This window comes from Lonchura striata, chromosome 1, assembly GCF_050655825.1.
Source record: "Lonchura striata isolate lonStrDom1 chromosome 1, ASM5065582v1, whole genome shotgun sequence".
NCBI classification, from domain to species: Eukaryota; Metazoa; Chordata; class Aves; order Passeriformes; family Estrildidae; genus Lonchura; species Lonchura striata.
In genome coordinates this window covers 113,715,768-113,729,492 of record NC_140703.1, presented here as the reverse complement: position 1 = coordinate 113,729,492, position 13,725 = coordinate 113,715,768, and the positions used below count along the sequence as shown (strand labels likewise).

At 46.1% G+C, this 13,725-nt stretch overlaps 1 protein-coding gene across 2 annotated transcripts in view; it reads right to left on the bottom strand.

Moving 5' to 3' along the window:
• The window catches only part of LOC110479436 (cystathionine beta-synthase-like), a 28,495-nt gene extending 17,726 nt beyond the window's left edge, over nt 1-10,769 (bottom strand). The window contains exons 1-3 of one of the 2 annotated variants that reach the window (XM_031506364.3): nt 10,647-10,769; nt 8,161-8,331; nt 6,130-6,272 (exon numbers count right to left, since the gene is read on the bottom strand). In XM_031506364.3, coding sequence (XP_031362224.2) covers nt 6,130-6,272; nt 8,161-8,172 — 155 coding nt within the window. In that variant the 5' untranslated portion in view covers nt 8,173-8,331; nt 10,647-10,769. Of the gene's footprint in view, nt 1-6,129; nt 6,523-8,160; nt 8,332-10,646 lie in introns of those variants that run through there. The other variant, XM_085586600.1, reaches the window with a different exon arrangement.
• Between the last annotated feature and the right edge of the window lie 2,956 nt (nt 10,770-13,725).

The following is a 13,725-nucleotide window of genomic DNA, read 5'->3' as shown; positions in this document are numbered from 1 at the left end:
GCACCAGGAGTTAGTTACAGTTCTCCATCATGAGTTATTAGGTCTTTTACATAAAAAGTAAGCTAATTAATTTTCAGAGTTGTTCTGAAATGCCTTGCCCTGCAAAACCTTAGACCAGATCTATGAGTGAGAAGATGTTGGCAAGCCTTAGGATTTTATGCTGTGGGTGAGAAAACCAGGAGACACAGCAGAAGGCTCCTCCTCTTTTCCCCAACCTGCCCAGCCTCATCTCTGCTCCCCACGTTTCCAGCTGCCTCTGGGCCAAGTGTTGCTGGCCAGGACTCCCAAACTTGCAAGGATGGCTCCAAGCCATCAGAGAAGCCGAAACCTCAGCAGGTTCTGGAGGGTGTTTTGCAAACATTAAGCCCAGCTCTGTGATCAGTGAAATCCAGTCGCTGTCAGGCTCCAGCAGAAGCCAAGAACCACAGCAACTGCAACCTGAAAAAGATCTGTTTGCCCAAGACACCTCGCCAGGGAAGTCACACCCTCGAGCTCTTTCACAGATTGACCAGGGCTGTGTTTATTTGGGCCACATCCTGGTCACAAGCCAAGGACATCACTTTGCCAAGGGGTGAAAAAGCCCTGTTCCCTCAGTGCTTGTTGGAGCTCAAAATGCCTCTCAGACATTTTTAGAGGTTCCAGGCCTTGGTCAGAAGCATTTTAGACCCTGGCATGCAGCTGCAAACAGCTGTGATTTTGAGTTTGAGCCATGGAATGAGTTACCAACTTTGGAGGTGGAACAAGCAGTCACAAAGGGTTAGATAGTGTAGTAAAAGTAGCTACAAAACAGAGGGGGAATTTTTTTAGTATTGTACAGGGGGGTTTTAGCACCTGTACAGGGGGGTTTTCACTTTGTACATGGGGGTCAGAAGTTCTAAGATGGAGGAAAGTGGGCTGATCCTGTTCTTCCTCCTTCTTTTTCCTTGCCTCCATGTTCTTGGTGATGTTGGCACTCACAGATTGGTTTAGAGTAGAAAAGCACTTTGTAATATAGGTAGTAGGTATTGGGGGAAAACTATAAACATGTAATACGTAATATATCATATAAAAGATAGCAGCAGCCCTGGGCATGGGGAGAGAAGAAGAAGAAGACAGCAGACAGAGAGGATGTCAGGGTGTGTGTGTGCCTCTGCCTGGGCCACTGACCAAGCAGCCACAGCCCAAGAAGAAAATCTTTTAGATAACTCACAATAAACTGCCTTGAGACCGAACAGCAAGAGGCTGCACAGTTTTTCTTTGGAGTCACGGGTTGGAGGAGAAATTTCAGCACCACATGAGACCCCAGAGCAAGGCTGGGATTCTCACAGGTGCTCAGCTCTGCTTTGCACAGCTCTCACCTCCCATCATCCCTCCACACTGGACTGGAGCTCTCCTGTCCCTGTCACGGCCAGGCTGGTGGCTCTGTGCTGGCAGGGAGCCCGAGCAGTGCAGGGGGGACACGCTGGGTGACTCGGGGACCTCACACCCCTCCCTCCAGGTTCTGCAAGTGGGGTATTGTGGGAACCCCAGCCTTGCTCTGGGGTCTCATGTGGTGGTGAAATTTCTCCTCCAACCCAAGATTCCAAAGAAAAACTGTGCAGGCTCTTTCTGTTCGGTCTCAAGGCAGTTTATTGTGAGTTATCTAAAAGATTTTCTTCTCAGGCTGTGGCTGTTTGGTCAGCAGCTCAGGCAGAGACACACACACACCCTGACATCCTCTCTGTCTGTGTCTTCTTCTTCTCTCCCCCCTGCCCAGGGCTGCTGCTATCTTTTATATGATATATTACGTATTACATGTTTATAGTTTTTACCCAATACCTACTACCTATATTAAATGGTGCTTTTCTACTCCAAACCAATCCATGAGTGCCAGCATCACCAAGAACATGGAGGCAAGGAAGAAGGAGGAAGAACAGGATCAGCCCACTTTCCTCCATCTTAGAACTTCTGACCCCCATGTACAAAGTGAAAACCCCCCTGTACAGGTGCTAAAACCCCCCTGTACAATACTAAAAAAAATTCCCCTCTGTTTTGTAACTACTTTTACTATGCTATCTAACCCTTTGTGACTGCTTGTTCTACCTCCAAAGTTGGTAACTCATTCCATGGCTCAAACTCAAAATCACAGCTGTTTCCAGCTGCCTGCCAGGGTCTAAAATTCTTCTGACCAAGATCTGGAACCTCTAAAAATGTCTTAGAGACATTTTGAGTTCCAACAGGGTATGAGCACCTCTCATCCTGCAGTGAGCACCTCATCATCATCAGTGCAGGTTTAGTGAAGGTCTTTACTACCGAGAGCTTCCAGCCTCCCCGCATCTCTAATGAGACAGAGTAAAAATTTAACAGAGTAAAAATCTATTTAGATTTAAGTGAAATGTGCCGCTTTGAGCTTGCTAAATATGCTATTTAGTCTAGTAACTACAGTCTTAGCAAAACTACTCCAGCTAAGGGAAAAAAACCGCACATTTCCACACTAAAACATAAGAGAGACAAAAGACTCCTCAAACCTCAAAACAAACAGGGCAGAGTAACCCAAGAGTTCTTTCTGTACTTTCTGACAAAAACTAACTACAACTATAACTAGTTGTAAGTGTAATGTGAAATCAGCAAAATAAATATGCATTTATTAACCTATTGTGAAGTTCTATGCCTATAGAAATTAATAAAGGTAATAAAAAAGATCAGGAGTTCTCAGATGTATGCATGTCCATTAAGGGGCAATGAATACCCACATGTGTCCACAACTATTGGAACTCAAAATGTCCCTCAGACATTTTTGGAGGTTCCAGGCCTTGGTCAGAAGCATTTGAGACCCTGGCAGGCAGCTGTAAACAGCTGTGATTTTGAGTTTGAGCTATGGAATAATTTACCAACTTTGAAGGTGGAACAAGCAGTCACAAAAGTTTAGATATTATAGTAGAAGTAGTTACAAAGTAAGGGGAAGAATTTTTTAGTGTTGTACAAAAGGGTTTTAACACCTGTACAGGGGGTTTTTACTTTATACATAGGAGTCAAAAGTTTTAAGATAGAAGAATGTAGGCCAGTCCTGTTCCTCCTCTTTCTTCTTCCTTACCTCCATGTTCTTAATGATGTTAGCACTTATCAATTAGTTTAGAATAAAAAAGCACCATTTAATATAAGTAATAAGTATTGGAGAAAAACTGTAAACATGTAACACGTAATGTACCGTATAAAAGATAGAAAAGCACCATTTAATATAGGTAATAGGCATTGGAGAAAAACTGTAAACATGTAACACATAATGTACCATATAAAAGACAGAAAAGCACCATTTAATATAGGTAATAGGCATTGGGGGAAAACTGTAAACATGTAACACGTAATGTACCATATAAAAGACAGAAAAGCACCATTTAATATAGGTAATAGGCATTGGGGAAAAACTGTAAACATGTAACACGTAATGTACCATATAAAAGATAGCAGCAGCCCTGGGCGGGGGGAGAGAAAAAAAAAACAGCACAGAGAGGGTGTCAAGGGTGTGTGTGCCTTTACCTGAGCTTCTAACCAAACCACAGTAGCCAAAGAAAACAATCTTTTAGATAACTTACAATAAGCTACCTTAAAACCAAACAACAAGAAGCTGACTTTTCTTTAAAAGTACAAGTTAGGAGACTTTACCACCACACAGAACCCCTAAACCAAGCCAGAGTTCTGACACACAACACTGCAAATAAACATACCCATTCCCTACAAATCTTTATTAAAATTATAAAGTTTAATTTTTCATCCACGTTTCACTAGCCCAGAAATGATGGCCCAGAAATTACCTCTCCCTCTGTGGGAAGCATTGGCAGGGACACCTCAGGCTCTGCTGAGTGCTGCCAAATGTGAGGCAATGCCACAATGAATGAGCTTCCCCCACAGCTGCAGCCATTGCCCATCTGCTCCAAAAGCCACTGAAAAACTCGGGGATTTCAGTGGGGCTCCTTCAGGTAAGGTTTCACTGGAGCCTGGCTCTCTGGAGAGTGGCCTGAGTTACTGCTTTACACATCTGCAGATGCTGACATCACTTCAGGACAGCAGACAAGGGTGGTTTTCCCCTAAGATTCCAGCTTTTACTCATGGCTTGCTATTCCTTGAGATGTCCAGGAGAAAACCAGTCCTGGCAAAGCAAAGGGTTCCTGCTGAGGTTGTGCTGGGTCAGAACCAGACTGAGGGATGTCTGAACTAGTCTACCTCTCTATCTCTGAAAAAAAATTTAAATATTTAATATTCTTCATTAAAATAAAATCTTGTTCCCTCCCTCTGCTTCTACCTCTAAAACTCAATCAGATTTCAGTTGGGAATCTCAAGAAGTCCAGAGATTTTTGTTCCATTGGCTGCCCTCTGTGGCTTATCCAGAGCAGGGAAACCAAACCACCTCTCCCTGCACGCACTGCTGCAGAGGTGTGACGTGTCCCAGTGTGTTTTCTACCCTGCTACACGTGGGTGATTTTGGGAACTCAAAATGTCTCTCAGACATTTTTAGAGGTTCCAGGCCTTGGTCAGAAGCATTTTAGACCCTGGCAGGCAGCTGCAAACAGCTGTGATTTTGAGTTTGAGCCATGGAATGAGTTACCAACTTTGGAGGTAGAACAAGCAGTCACAAAGGGTTAGATAGTGTAGTAAAAGTAATTACAAAGTAGAGGGGAAATTTTTTAGTATTGTACAGGGGGGTTTTAGCACCTATACAGGGGGTTTTCACTTTGTACATGGGGGTCAGAAGTTCTAAGATGGAGGAAAGTGGGCTGATCCTGTTCTTCCTCCTTCTTCCTTGCCTCCATGTTCTTGGTGATGCTGGCACTCATGGATTGGTTTGGAGTAGAAAAGCACTTTGTAATATAGGTAGTAGGTATTGGGGGAAAACTATAGACATGTAATACATAATATATCATATAAAAGATAGCAGCAGCCCTGGGCAGGGAGAGAAGAAGGAAGCAGCAGACAGAGAGGATGTCAGGGTGTGTGTCTGCCACTACCCAGGCCGCTGACCAAACAGCCACAGCCTGAGAAGAAAATCTTTTAGATAACTCACAATAAACTGCCTTGAGACTGAACAGCAAGAGCCTGCACAGTTTTTCTTTGGAGTCACGGGTTGGAGGAGGAATTTCAGCACCACATGAGACCCCAGAGCAAGGCTGGGATTCTCACAGGTGATGTTCCAGCTCCTGCCCCAGCAGCACTGTGTGGGCCCCCACTGCCAGACTCCATTCCCAGAGCGGTGTTTGATGCCCAGGGTTGGGGGATGTCTCTCCTTCTCCTGTCTGGGGGTGGGATGGGCCCAGCCACTGGCACCACCATGATGCTAAATGGCTAAAAAAATATATATCTTGCTCAGAATGATAATTGAGGGGGAAAAAAATAATTTTGCCTGAAAAGCGTTGATTCTATCCTTGGGCACCAGCTACAGGGGGTGCACTGGGCGAGGGCCTGGATGCACAGCTTGCTGGAGCAGCTCCAGGGCTCTGCCCTCCATCCTTCCCTCCTTCATGGGCAGCCTCAGAGGCTGCTCTGGGCTCCCCCACGCTGGTGGCTGTGCCCTGGCCTTGTCCTGCCTGCCATGAGCTCAGGCATGACCATGCAGGGCAGTGCTGCACCTCCATGGCTCCTGGAGCTGGATTCCAGGAGTTGTACTCCGCTTGCTGCAGTTCCTCTGACATTTATGGGACAGCCTTATCTTTAGTAGCTTGTCTGTGTCTGGTTTGCAGGGTCATTAAAGCACCTCTTGTCAAGACTAGTCTGGGCCCTCACGTCACCCTGCTGCTGTGAGGGCAGGAGCAGCTCAGAGGAAGCACTTTTCCCTGCCCTGTGGCCATTTGCTACTGATACAAAAGCCCAGGCCCTGGTAATCCATTTCTCTGAAGGCCTCTCAGCCATCTAAAATAAGATGCCCCAAACAAGAAGATGCTCTGGAAAACACAGAGCTGAGACTCGAGCCAGCCACATCCTTCTGCAAAATAAAAGGGAGTGAAAAAGATCTTTTTGGAGAGGAGCTACTAAGCTGTTTTTGCTGTCTGTAAAATAAACCATCATTAACACAACAACTGGCTTCTGGCCACGACCATCCTGGTGTAACAGGAGAACTTCACCTCCAGGAAAAGGTGCTGAACTGCACCCTGAAGTAAGCAGCACGGAGGAATTACTTACAAGGGAACACAGGAGTGTGGAGACTTGCTGGCAGGCGTTGTGGCTGTCCACGTGCACCTACTGGGCAAGTTGGGAAGGGTCCATGTGCTGTCCTGAGCTCCTGCAGCCCTGCCATTCACCAGGGGACACTTCTTACTCAGCTCCTGTGGGGTGGAAACAGAGGTCACATAGACACCCGGGAGAAAAAAGGGGGAAAAAATGGCATTTGGGTGTAAAGGAAGGGTGGCCAGGCTGCTTGGAGCATCCTGCTGACATTGCAACCACATGGATCTAGGTGGGTAAGGAGGTTGTAGGGATGGAAGGAGGTTGGAAGGAGATGAACCAAAGTGTGTTGTAGCGAGGGGAGTGTCAGTCCCTTCTCCCAGGGAGCAAGTGGTGTGGCAAGAAGAAATGGACTCAAGTTGCCCCAGAGGAGATTATACACTAGCAAAACAATTGGATTATAAATTAGGAAAAAATGTCATGACAGGGTTTTAAAGCATTTGGATGGAATTTCCAGTGAAGTGGTGTAGTCACCATCCCTGGAAGTGTTCAAAACTCGTGTGGATGTGGCACTTGAGGACAGAGTCATGGTGAGCATGGTGGTGTGGGTTCCTGGTTTGGATATGATGATCATAACAGCCTTTTCCAACCTTAGCCAATTGCATGATTCCATGACAAAACTGTTTTTTGGATTAGATGTGCCCATGTCTCATCTGGGCATTTTATGCTCCTAATTTAATTATTTGGTCAGGAACAGCTTTTTTTTTTCACCCTAGCAGTGAAGAACCTGCAGGTAAATCCATCCAGCAATAACTGGAGAGTGCTTTTATGGTGATGGTGGGACTTAGAGGTCACCTCTGCTCTGGCACCCAAGTGTATTAGAATTGAGAAAAAAGAACCAACAAAAACAAAACAGTAAAGGTGCTCAGGGGTACTGAGCAACTCCCACAGTAAAGCAGCTTAAGAGAGGAAGATTCATCAGGCTGGAAATGAGACAAGAGGCTGGTGCTGAGAGCAGGATCTAAATCCTGGGGAAGTTGAAGGTGCATCAAATAATGAGCAATAAATAATAAGGCAGAATGGTATCATCAGGAACAACTACAGAGGCAGAGCAGATAAAAAATTGGAATGAGAAAAGGGTTAAACAAGCTAGAAAAGGTTGAGTTCACTAGCAGATTTTAAGCATGTGAGCCCTGATGGCATCAGTGCTCTGTAGGAAGGCAATTTTCTGTGCTGTCCTCTCTGTATTGCTGGTGCATATACAGACAAAAGGAAGAGTCTGGGCTTAAAATTTATTTTCAGCATTTGCTACTACTGAACAATAGCAGAAACAAGGGTTACATGCAGGTTTGATGTGACCTCTCTGCTCTGATCCTCTCTGCAATCCATCCACCACTCATCTGTGCTAAGGAAACAAACCACATGGAGAAAACCCATATGAGTTTTGATATCTGCATGTTCCTTTTCTGGCTTGTTCACAGAATGAATTTACCTTGATTCAACCATTCATGAACAAAGGGACCTTGAAACTCCATAGGGTCATGGATGGAGACTTTTGTCTCACTTAGACTGATGATGAAAGCTGTTCTGTCTGCTCTGCCTCCCTGCACCTCTGTGGTGGTGCATTTTGCAATTAGAGCAAATCTAACCCTTTCCTTACCTTTGCTGCAGCAGAAATGGTCAAAGACATGATGTTTGACTTTCCTTCTGCATTTAACTTCAGGTTGGGGACAGAGCCATCATTTTGCCATCTCACAGAACCAAACCAGTGACTCGAAGAAGAAACTTCCCATTTCTAAGCACAGAGAACTGCCTGCAGTAGGGCCAGACCTGCTGCCACGTGGAGGGGCCATGGGAAATCCAGTTTAGTTTTGTTGGGGAGCTTCATCTCCCCCCTAGGCCATAATGCCACAGGCCTGTCCCCCCTCATTCCCTGGGCTCCCTGCCAGTAACTGTGGCTCACAGTGGCCAGCACGCTCTTGTGGCTAAGTCCTGATTATCTGAATTCTTTGTGGCTTGACAAATGAGCCCATGGGCAGCCTTAATTACCATTTCTGCCATTCTCCTCCTGCTTGCCTGCTCCTTTCACCCTCCTGGTGGGAGTTTTTCTTTGCAGCAGCGTGGCAGGACAGCCCGAGGTCCACGCCGTGATTCCCTGGTGGTTTCCACGCTGGCCGGGAGGATGGGGCTGGGCTTTGGTCCCTGAGGGCTGGGCTGTCCCTGGAACACAGAAACACCCCACAGTTACTCCAGCAACAGCAGAGGGATGGAACAGCCCATGGTGTGTGGCTGAACCTTCTCCTTATCCAGCAGCCCCACAGCATCTCTGAAGATGGAGGTCAACAACCTCCCGTTGCAACCTGGCTCCACAGCTAAAGCAGACAGTGAACTCTGCTCCAACCCCACACCAGGCCCTCAGCCACATTTGCTTTTCCAGAGACACCACCCCAGCCTCAGAAAGCAGCAGGAAACCAGGAGGGTGCAGGACAGTCACTCCAAAATGCCTTGGATCCTGCAGCCAGCAAAAGCTTTCCCAGCCAACTTTGCTTCCCACTGCTCTTCCCCACCACTGCTTCTCATTGGAAGGGATTAAAGGGGAAAAAATGGTTCATTTCCTTGCAAGCCAGGATTTCTGTTGGCCTTGAGTATATCTCCCAAAGCAAACCTGTGTTTACCTATCTAATTAGCTGGGAAGGAGCAAAAGTCACCTGTGGGTAAAGAAGAGATAATCCACAGGGTATCAGAGGTGGTCAGCACGCTTTCACAACTGAGCTCAGCAGTCACCACCCAAAATGCTGGCTGTTAGAACTCTAGATATTGAGAATTTTAGATTTTTTTTGTGTTGAAAGACACAGACTCTCAAGAGAACACCTCATTTAACCTGAAGCCATAGAGAAAACTTCCAAAATTGAATAATAGCACTAAGATTATAAGTGTGTAGTTTGAATAAAAGTGTGTAATATTACATAGTAGAAAACCTGGAGTTTAAAGTTTTAGAATATAGTAATATATATAAAACTAAGAAGTTTTAGAGCGGTAGCTAATCCTTCTTATTCATAAGTTTAGGTAGTATTTTGTAATTAGACAAAAAAGAAGCAAGGGCTGGCCTTTGACTAGTCAACATCTAGTCAACATTCCCCTCTGCTGGAGAGTGCCTCAAGGGCTGGGTAATTCTTGGTCCTGCAGGAATGGCATGAATGTCCTCCTTCCATTACAAAACACTCTCAAATCACTGCGTTTCTGTGATCAGAGTCTGGATTCATATTTACATTAATATGTGTCAAAACCCCACAGTTTTGGTAACTTGGAAAACTGCCTGAAGTGTGGAACGCCCAAAATGAGACAGCAGATGGCCTGAAATGGCACCAAAGGATGGGAAGAATCTGGGACTCTTGGAGGCCTTAGCACAGCACTGGTTGAGTTGGTCCCTTGCTGCCAGTCTCAGTGACATCCGTCAGCACAGGCTGGGTGGGGATGAGGAGAAAGGACATCCCAGGGATGGCTGAGAGGGGCAATGTCCAGTGCAAACATCTCCCCACACTGCCTCCAGTGCAGTTTTAGATCACAAAGTGAAAACACATCCTTTCTGGATTACCAAAAACTCTTCCCTGTGTCCCAACACTCCTCCCAGTCCCTGGTGAAGGCTCAGGTGTGCTCTGGTCAGCCACCAAATATACCTGAGCCACTGAGGTGTCCCCACAGCCCCGTTACTTGCTGCTGAATGGAGAATCTTGAGAGGGCACAAGACTGGGCAAAGGATAAATGGAAATCTCCACTGGAACTGGGAAGCAGGCCAAGAGACCAGGAATGATAACCCCCAGCTGCTGCCACATAATGAAAATATATGACAAGGAGCACAGGCTAATGTTTACAGAGCACGCTGCAGATAGGAGATTGCAGTTATCAGGTTATCAGACTGCTCTGATAACTTCAAGGGGAAGAAAATCAAGATGCTCATTAAGTGAAGTGAGGGAAAACGTAGATGAAGTCAGCAAGGCAGAAAGACAGACATGCAAGCTCGCTCCATTAGAGGCAAAATGCCTTTTTCTTGCCTTATTCTAAAGAAATAGCATTGCTGCCATTGAGCAAGACTGTATTTGGACTTTAGAGCTATACATTGAAGAATTACAGGATTACAAATATATGAAAAATATAGCATCAATTTAACAGAATGATGGAGTGACCCAGGCTGGAAGGGACCTTGGGAGGTCCCAGTCCAGCCTCCTGCTCAAAGCACATTAAATTCAGCCCAGGCTGCTCAGGGCTTTGCCCTCCTTAAAGCTTGAAAACCTCCAAGCATGGAGTTGTACAAGCTCTCCAGAAGATCCTCTCCCCCACCACACTGACCTCGTAGAGTGAAGCCAAATCCTCCCTGCTTGCCTGATTCATTCAGGGCTTGCTGAAGGCGCAGCTACTCCCTGGGTGAGAACCAGCCTTTGCACAGGATGGGGAGCAGGGGCTGCCAAATCCCAAACCTCCCCACCACACTGAGGGTCCCCATTTCCCAGGGAGGGAACAGATGAGCCACTACTCACCCCTGCAGCCCGTCAGGCAAGTGTCTGAGCTGAGCCTCAGCCCCAGTTAATATGTGCTGGTGGCAGGGGACACGATTGGGTCCTGCCCCACATCTCACTGTGCCCAGCACCTGATTGCTCTGCGAGGGGAGGTGACTGGGGTATAAAAGAGAAGATAAGCAATTTATTGTTTGTTTTAATACGTGCTTAAGGGTTCAGGAGTGCTCTGAACCCTTCCCCCAGCGGTTTGGTGCCGCTTGTAGGATTTAGTTGCTGTTTTGGTTTCGTGTCTCGCGCTGGAACTTAAACCCGGCTCATCTGCGTCAGCGTGGGCCTTGCTGAATCAGGCAGAAGTGGTGACAGAAATGACACAGTGTGCTGAGGTGAGGACTGTCTGTGTCCTCTGGGATCCCAGGGTTAGTCTCTGTGCCACCTCCAGCCCTAAACCTCTGTCTCCTGCTTCTCATGCAACTGCTTTACTATTAAAGCAGCTGAGAGCACTGAACAGCTTCTGCTCCATGGTGATTCCCAAATTCCAGCTCCTGGGGATCAGGAAATTACATGGATGCAGATTTTGCTTGAAGAGGAAGAGCCCCTGAGAATTTCAGTCTCTCTTTTCCCCAGTAAGGCTTGTCAGAATGCTTATTTTGGAATTAGACCTTTGAAGACAAGACTGGTGTGTGTATTAGCACAGGGATGACTTTACCTTTGGTCTTTTTGCAATAAATGAACTCTCTGGAAAACATTGCCAGAGGTAATCCATCACAGAAAACTCTTATGGGTTATCTGATGTGACAGAGAACATGCAGCTCTCCTGTGAAGAGTCTGCAAATAACCCCAACCCCAGCAAGAATGATGTTTTCTGGGCATTGTAGTTACAGAATAACCCAGCCACCCCTTCCTGGTTGTCTCCTGCAGCAGTGTGTGCTCAAAAATAAGATTCTTCCTTTTAGTGGCCAAACTGCAAGAAATGGGGATCTTTTCAGTCTGCAAAGAAACAAGATTTAGATGGGTATTGGAGGGACAGAAGACAATTTTGAAATAAGATGCTTCCTTTAGAGAAATACTTTAGAGAAATACATTTTAAAATTAAATACTTTCTTTAAAAGTAAATAAAGGTCTAAATGGCAAGTTTGGCGATTTTAATAGAAAAAAGTCCCCTTTTGGGGAGGGCAAGGTTACAGCTGTTCACTGCATCTGACCAGAATGCTCAGGCTTAGTTGCTGGCTGGGTTTAAACCATGATATTTTCTCACTACCACCATCCACAGAGCTGCTTTGCACTTGGGCTCTTCAGCATCACCAGCCCTACAGTCACACACACACTTGTTTTGTTTGTTTTTTTGAGGTCAGCAGGTATTTTGGTATGGGTTTTCCTGCTCTGCCTGTGTCTGGGTTAGGAGCAGAGGAGGAGCTGGGCTGGGGTCTGCACTGGAATCTTTGCCATGCTCCCACCCACACAGGAACACCAGGTATTTCACAGCCTGTACACACCAGAAAATCTGATTTTACCTTGCTGTTCTGCAGTGCTGGTGTCACTAAGTTTAAAAAGCACAAGCCAGGACAGGGCACAGGTGCTCATTCCCCAGCAGGCTTGCACTGCCCCATCTAAATGCCTTGTTAAGTTAAATGCCTTGCAGCATTTAACCTGCAGGATTCCACTGGCAAAACATCAGCACCCCCAAGCTGGGAAGCAACAACTGGAGAGAGCAATTTGGAGAGCCAAAAAAATGGGGGGAGGCAGCTGAGAATGGGGGATGGCTCTGGGCTTTCATGAGAGGGTGTGACACAAAACTCCATGCCCAGGGAGAGGGACTCTGCTGTTAAAACACCATCCAAAAAATCCTTGCAGAGGGAGTTTTATAGTTCTCACCTCATCTTTACTGTGAGGGTGGATCCCTGGCAGTGCCCAAGGCCAGGCTGGAGGGAGCTTGGAACAACCTGGGATAGTGGAAGGTGTCCCTGCCATGGCAAGGGGTGGAATGAAATGAGCTTTAAGATCCTTTCCAACCCACACCATCCTCCCTGTGGGGATGCAGCACTTGGGTTTTACTCTTAGGCACTTGGGAGGAAAGACCTGGAGTGACCATAGTCACCCTCACCACTGATTTTTTTTTTTTCTTTCCCTAGAAGAGACAACCTGGTTTTAAAATGTTCCTAATTCTGCTGTACCAAGAGGGAAGAAATCCATGTTTTCCCTCCCACGTAATTTAATGTTCAAAATGGCTTTATCAAAGCAGTTGAAACTCCACATCAGGGCTTGAGAAGATGACAGGGGAAGGATTAGGAATGTTTTGGGAAGGCCTAGCAAGTAATTCAGGGCAGAACAGGCTTTCCTTGGTTCTTGGCTTATTTTTGGCCAGCAGAGAAAAAGCATCTTGCTGTGAGGGCATAAGGTTAAAACTGCTGCTGGTAGAGCTGAATTGGCCTGTGAGCTGGAGCACTGGTGATGGTACCTGCTATCTGAATAATGTGGGTAATCTGGGGAAAAGGGAGGCTGTCACTTGCTGTTTAAAGTATTTTTTTAACCTGTTAAACACACTTGGTGTAGAAGTCTTACTGCAGTGCAGCTGAAAGATGATTCCAGGTGTCCCAGGCCAAGGCAGGAATAGGTTAGAAAAGTGACATTTTTGTTACTGCCTTGGAGCACCTGATCACACCCACCTGTTTCAGGAGAGGTCACCATTTGCTTGTACTGATACCTTAGGATTTTAGCTTTTATATTTTTCATATATTTGTAATCCTGTAATTCTTTCATGCATAGCTCTAAAGTCCAAATACAGTGTTAGCTACTGTCTTCACATTTTGGTCACACAATTCCTCCCTAGTTCTGGGGATCAAGGACACCTCACGGTCTCAGGCCCTGAGAAATACAAACAAGAGTGAGTTGGGGGGGAACCAAACTTGGGGTAAATGACTTCATTACCTGAAGCTGTAATTGGAATATTAACCCCCAATATGCAAATGGATCAAACCTATAAAAGCATGAAAACCCATATCCATTTTGGGTAGCCCCTGGGTGTGGGGGGGTCTTTGTCTGCCCAAAATGCACCTGAAGATCCTTCCATAAATAGAACTGCTTTTTACTCCCTTAATTTTGT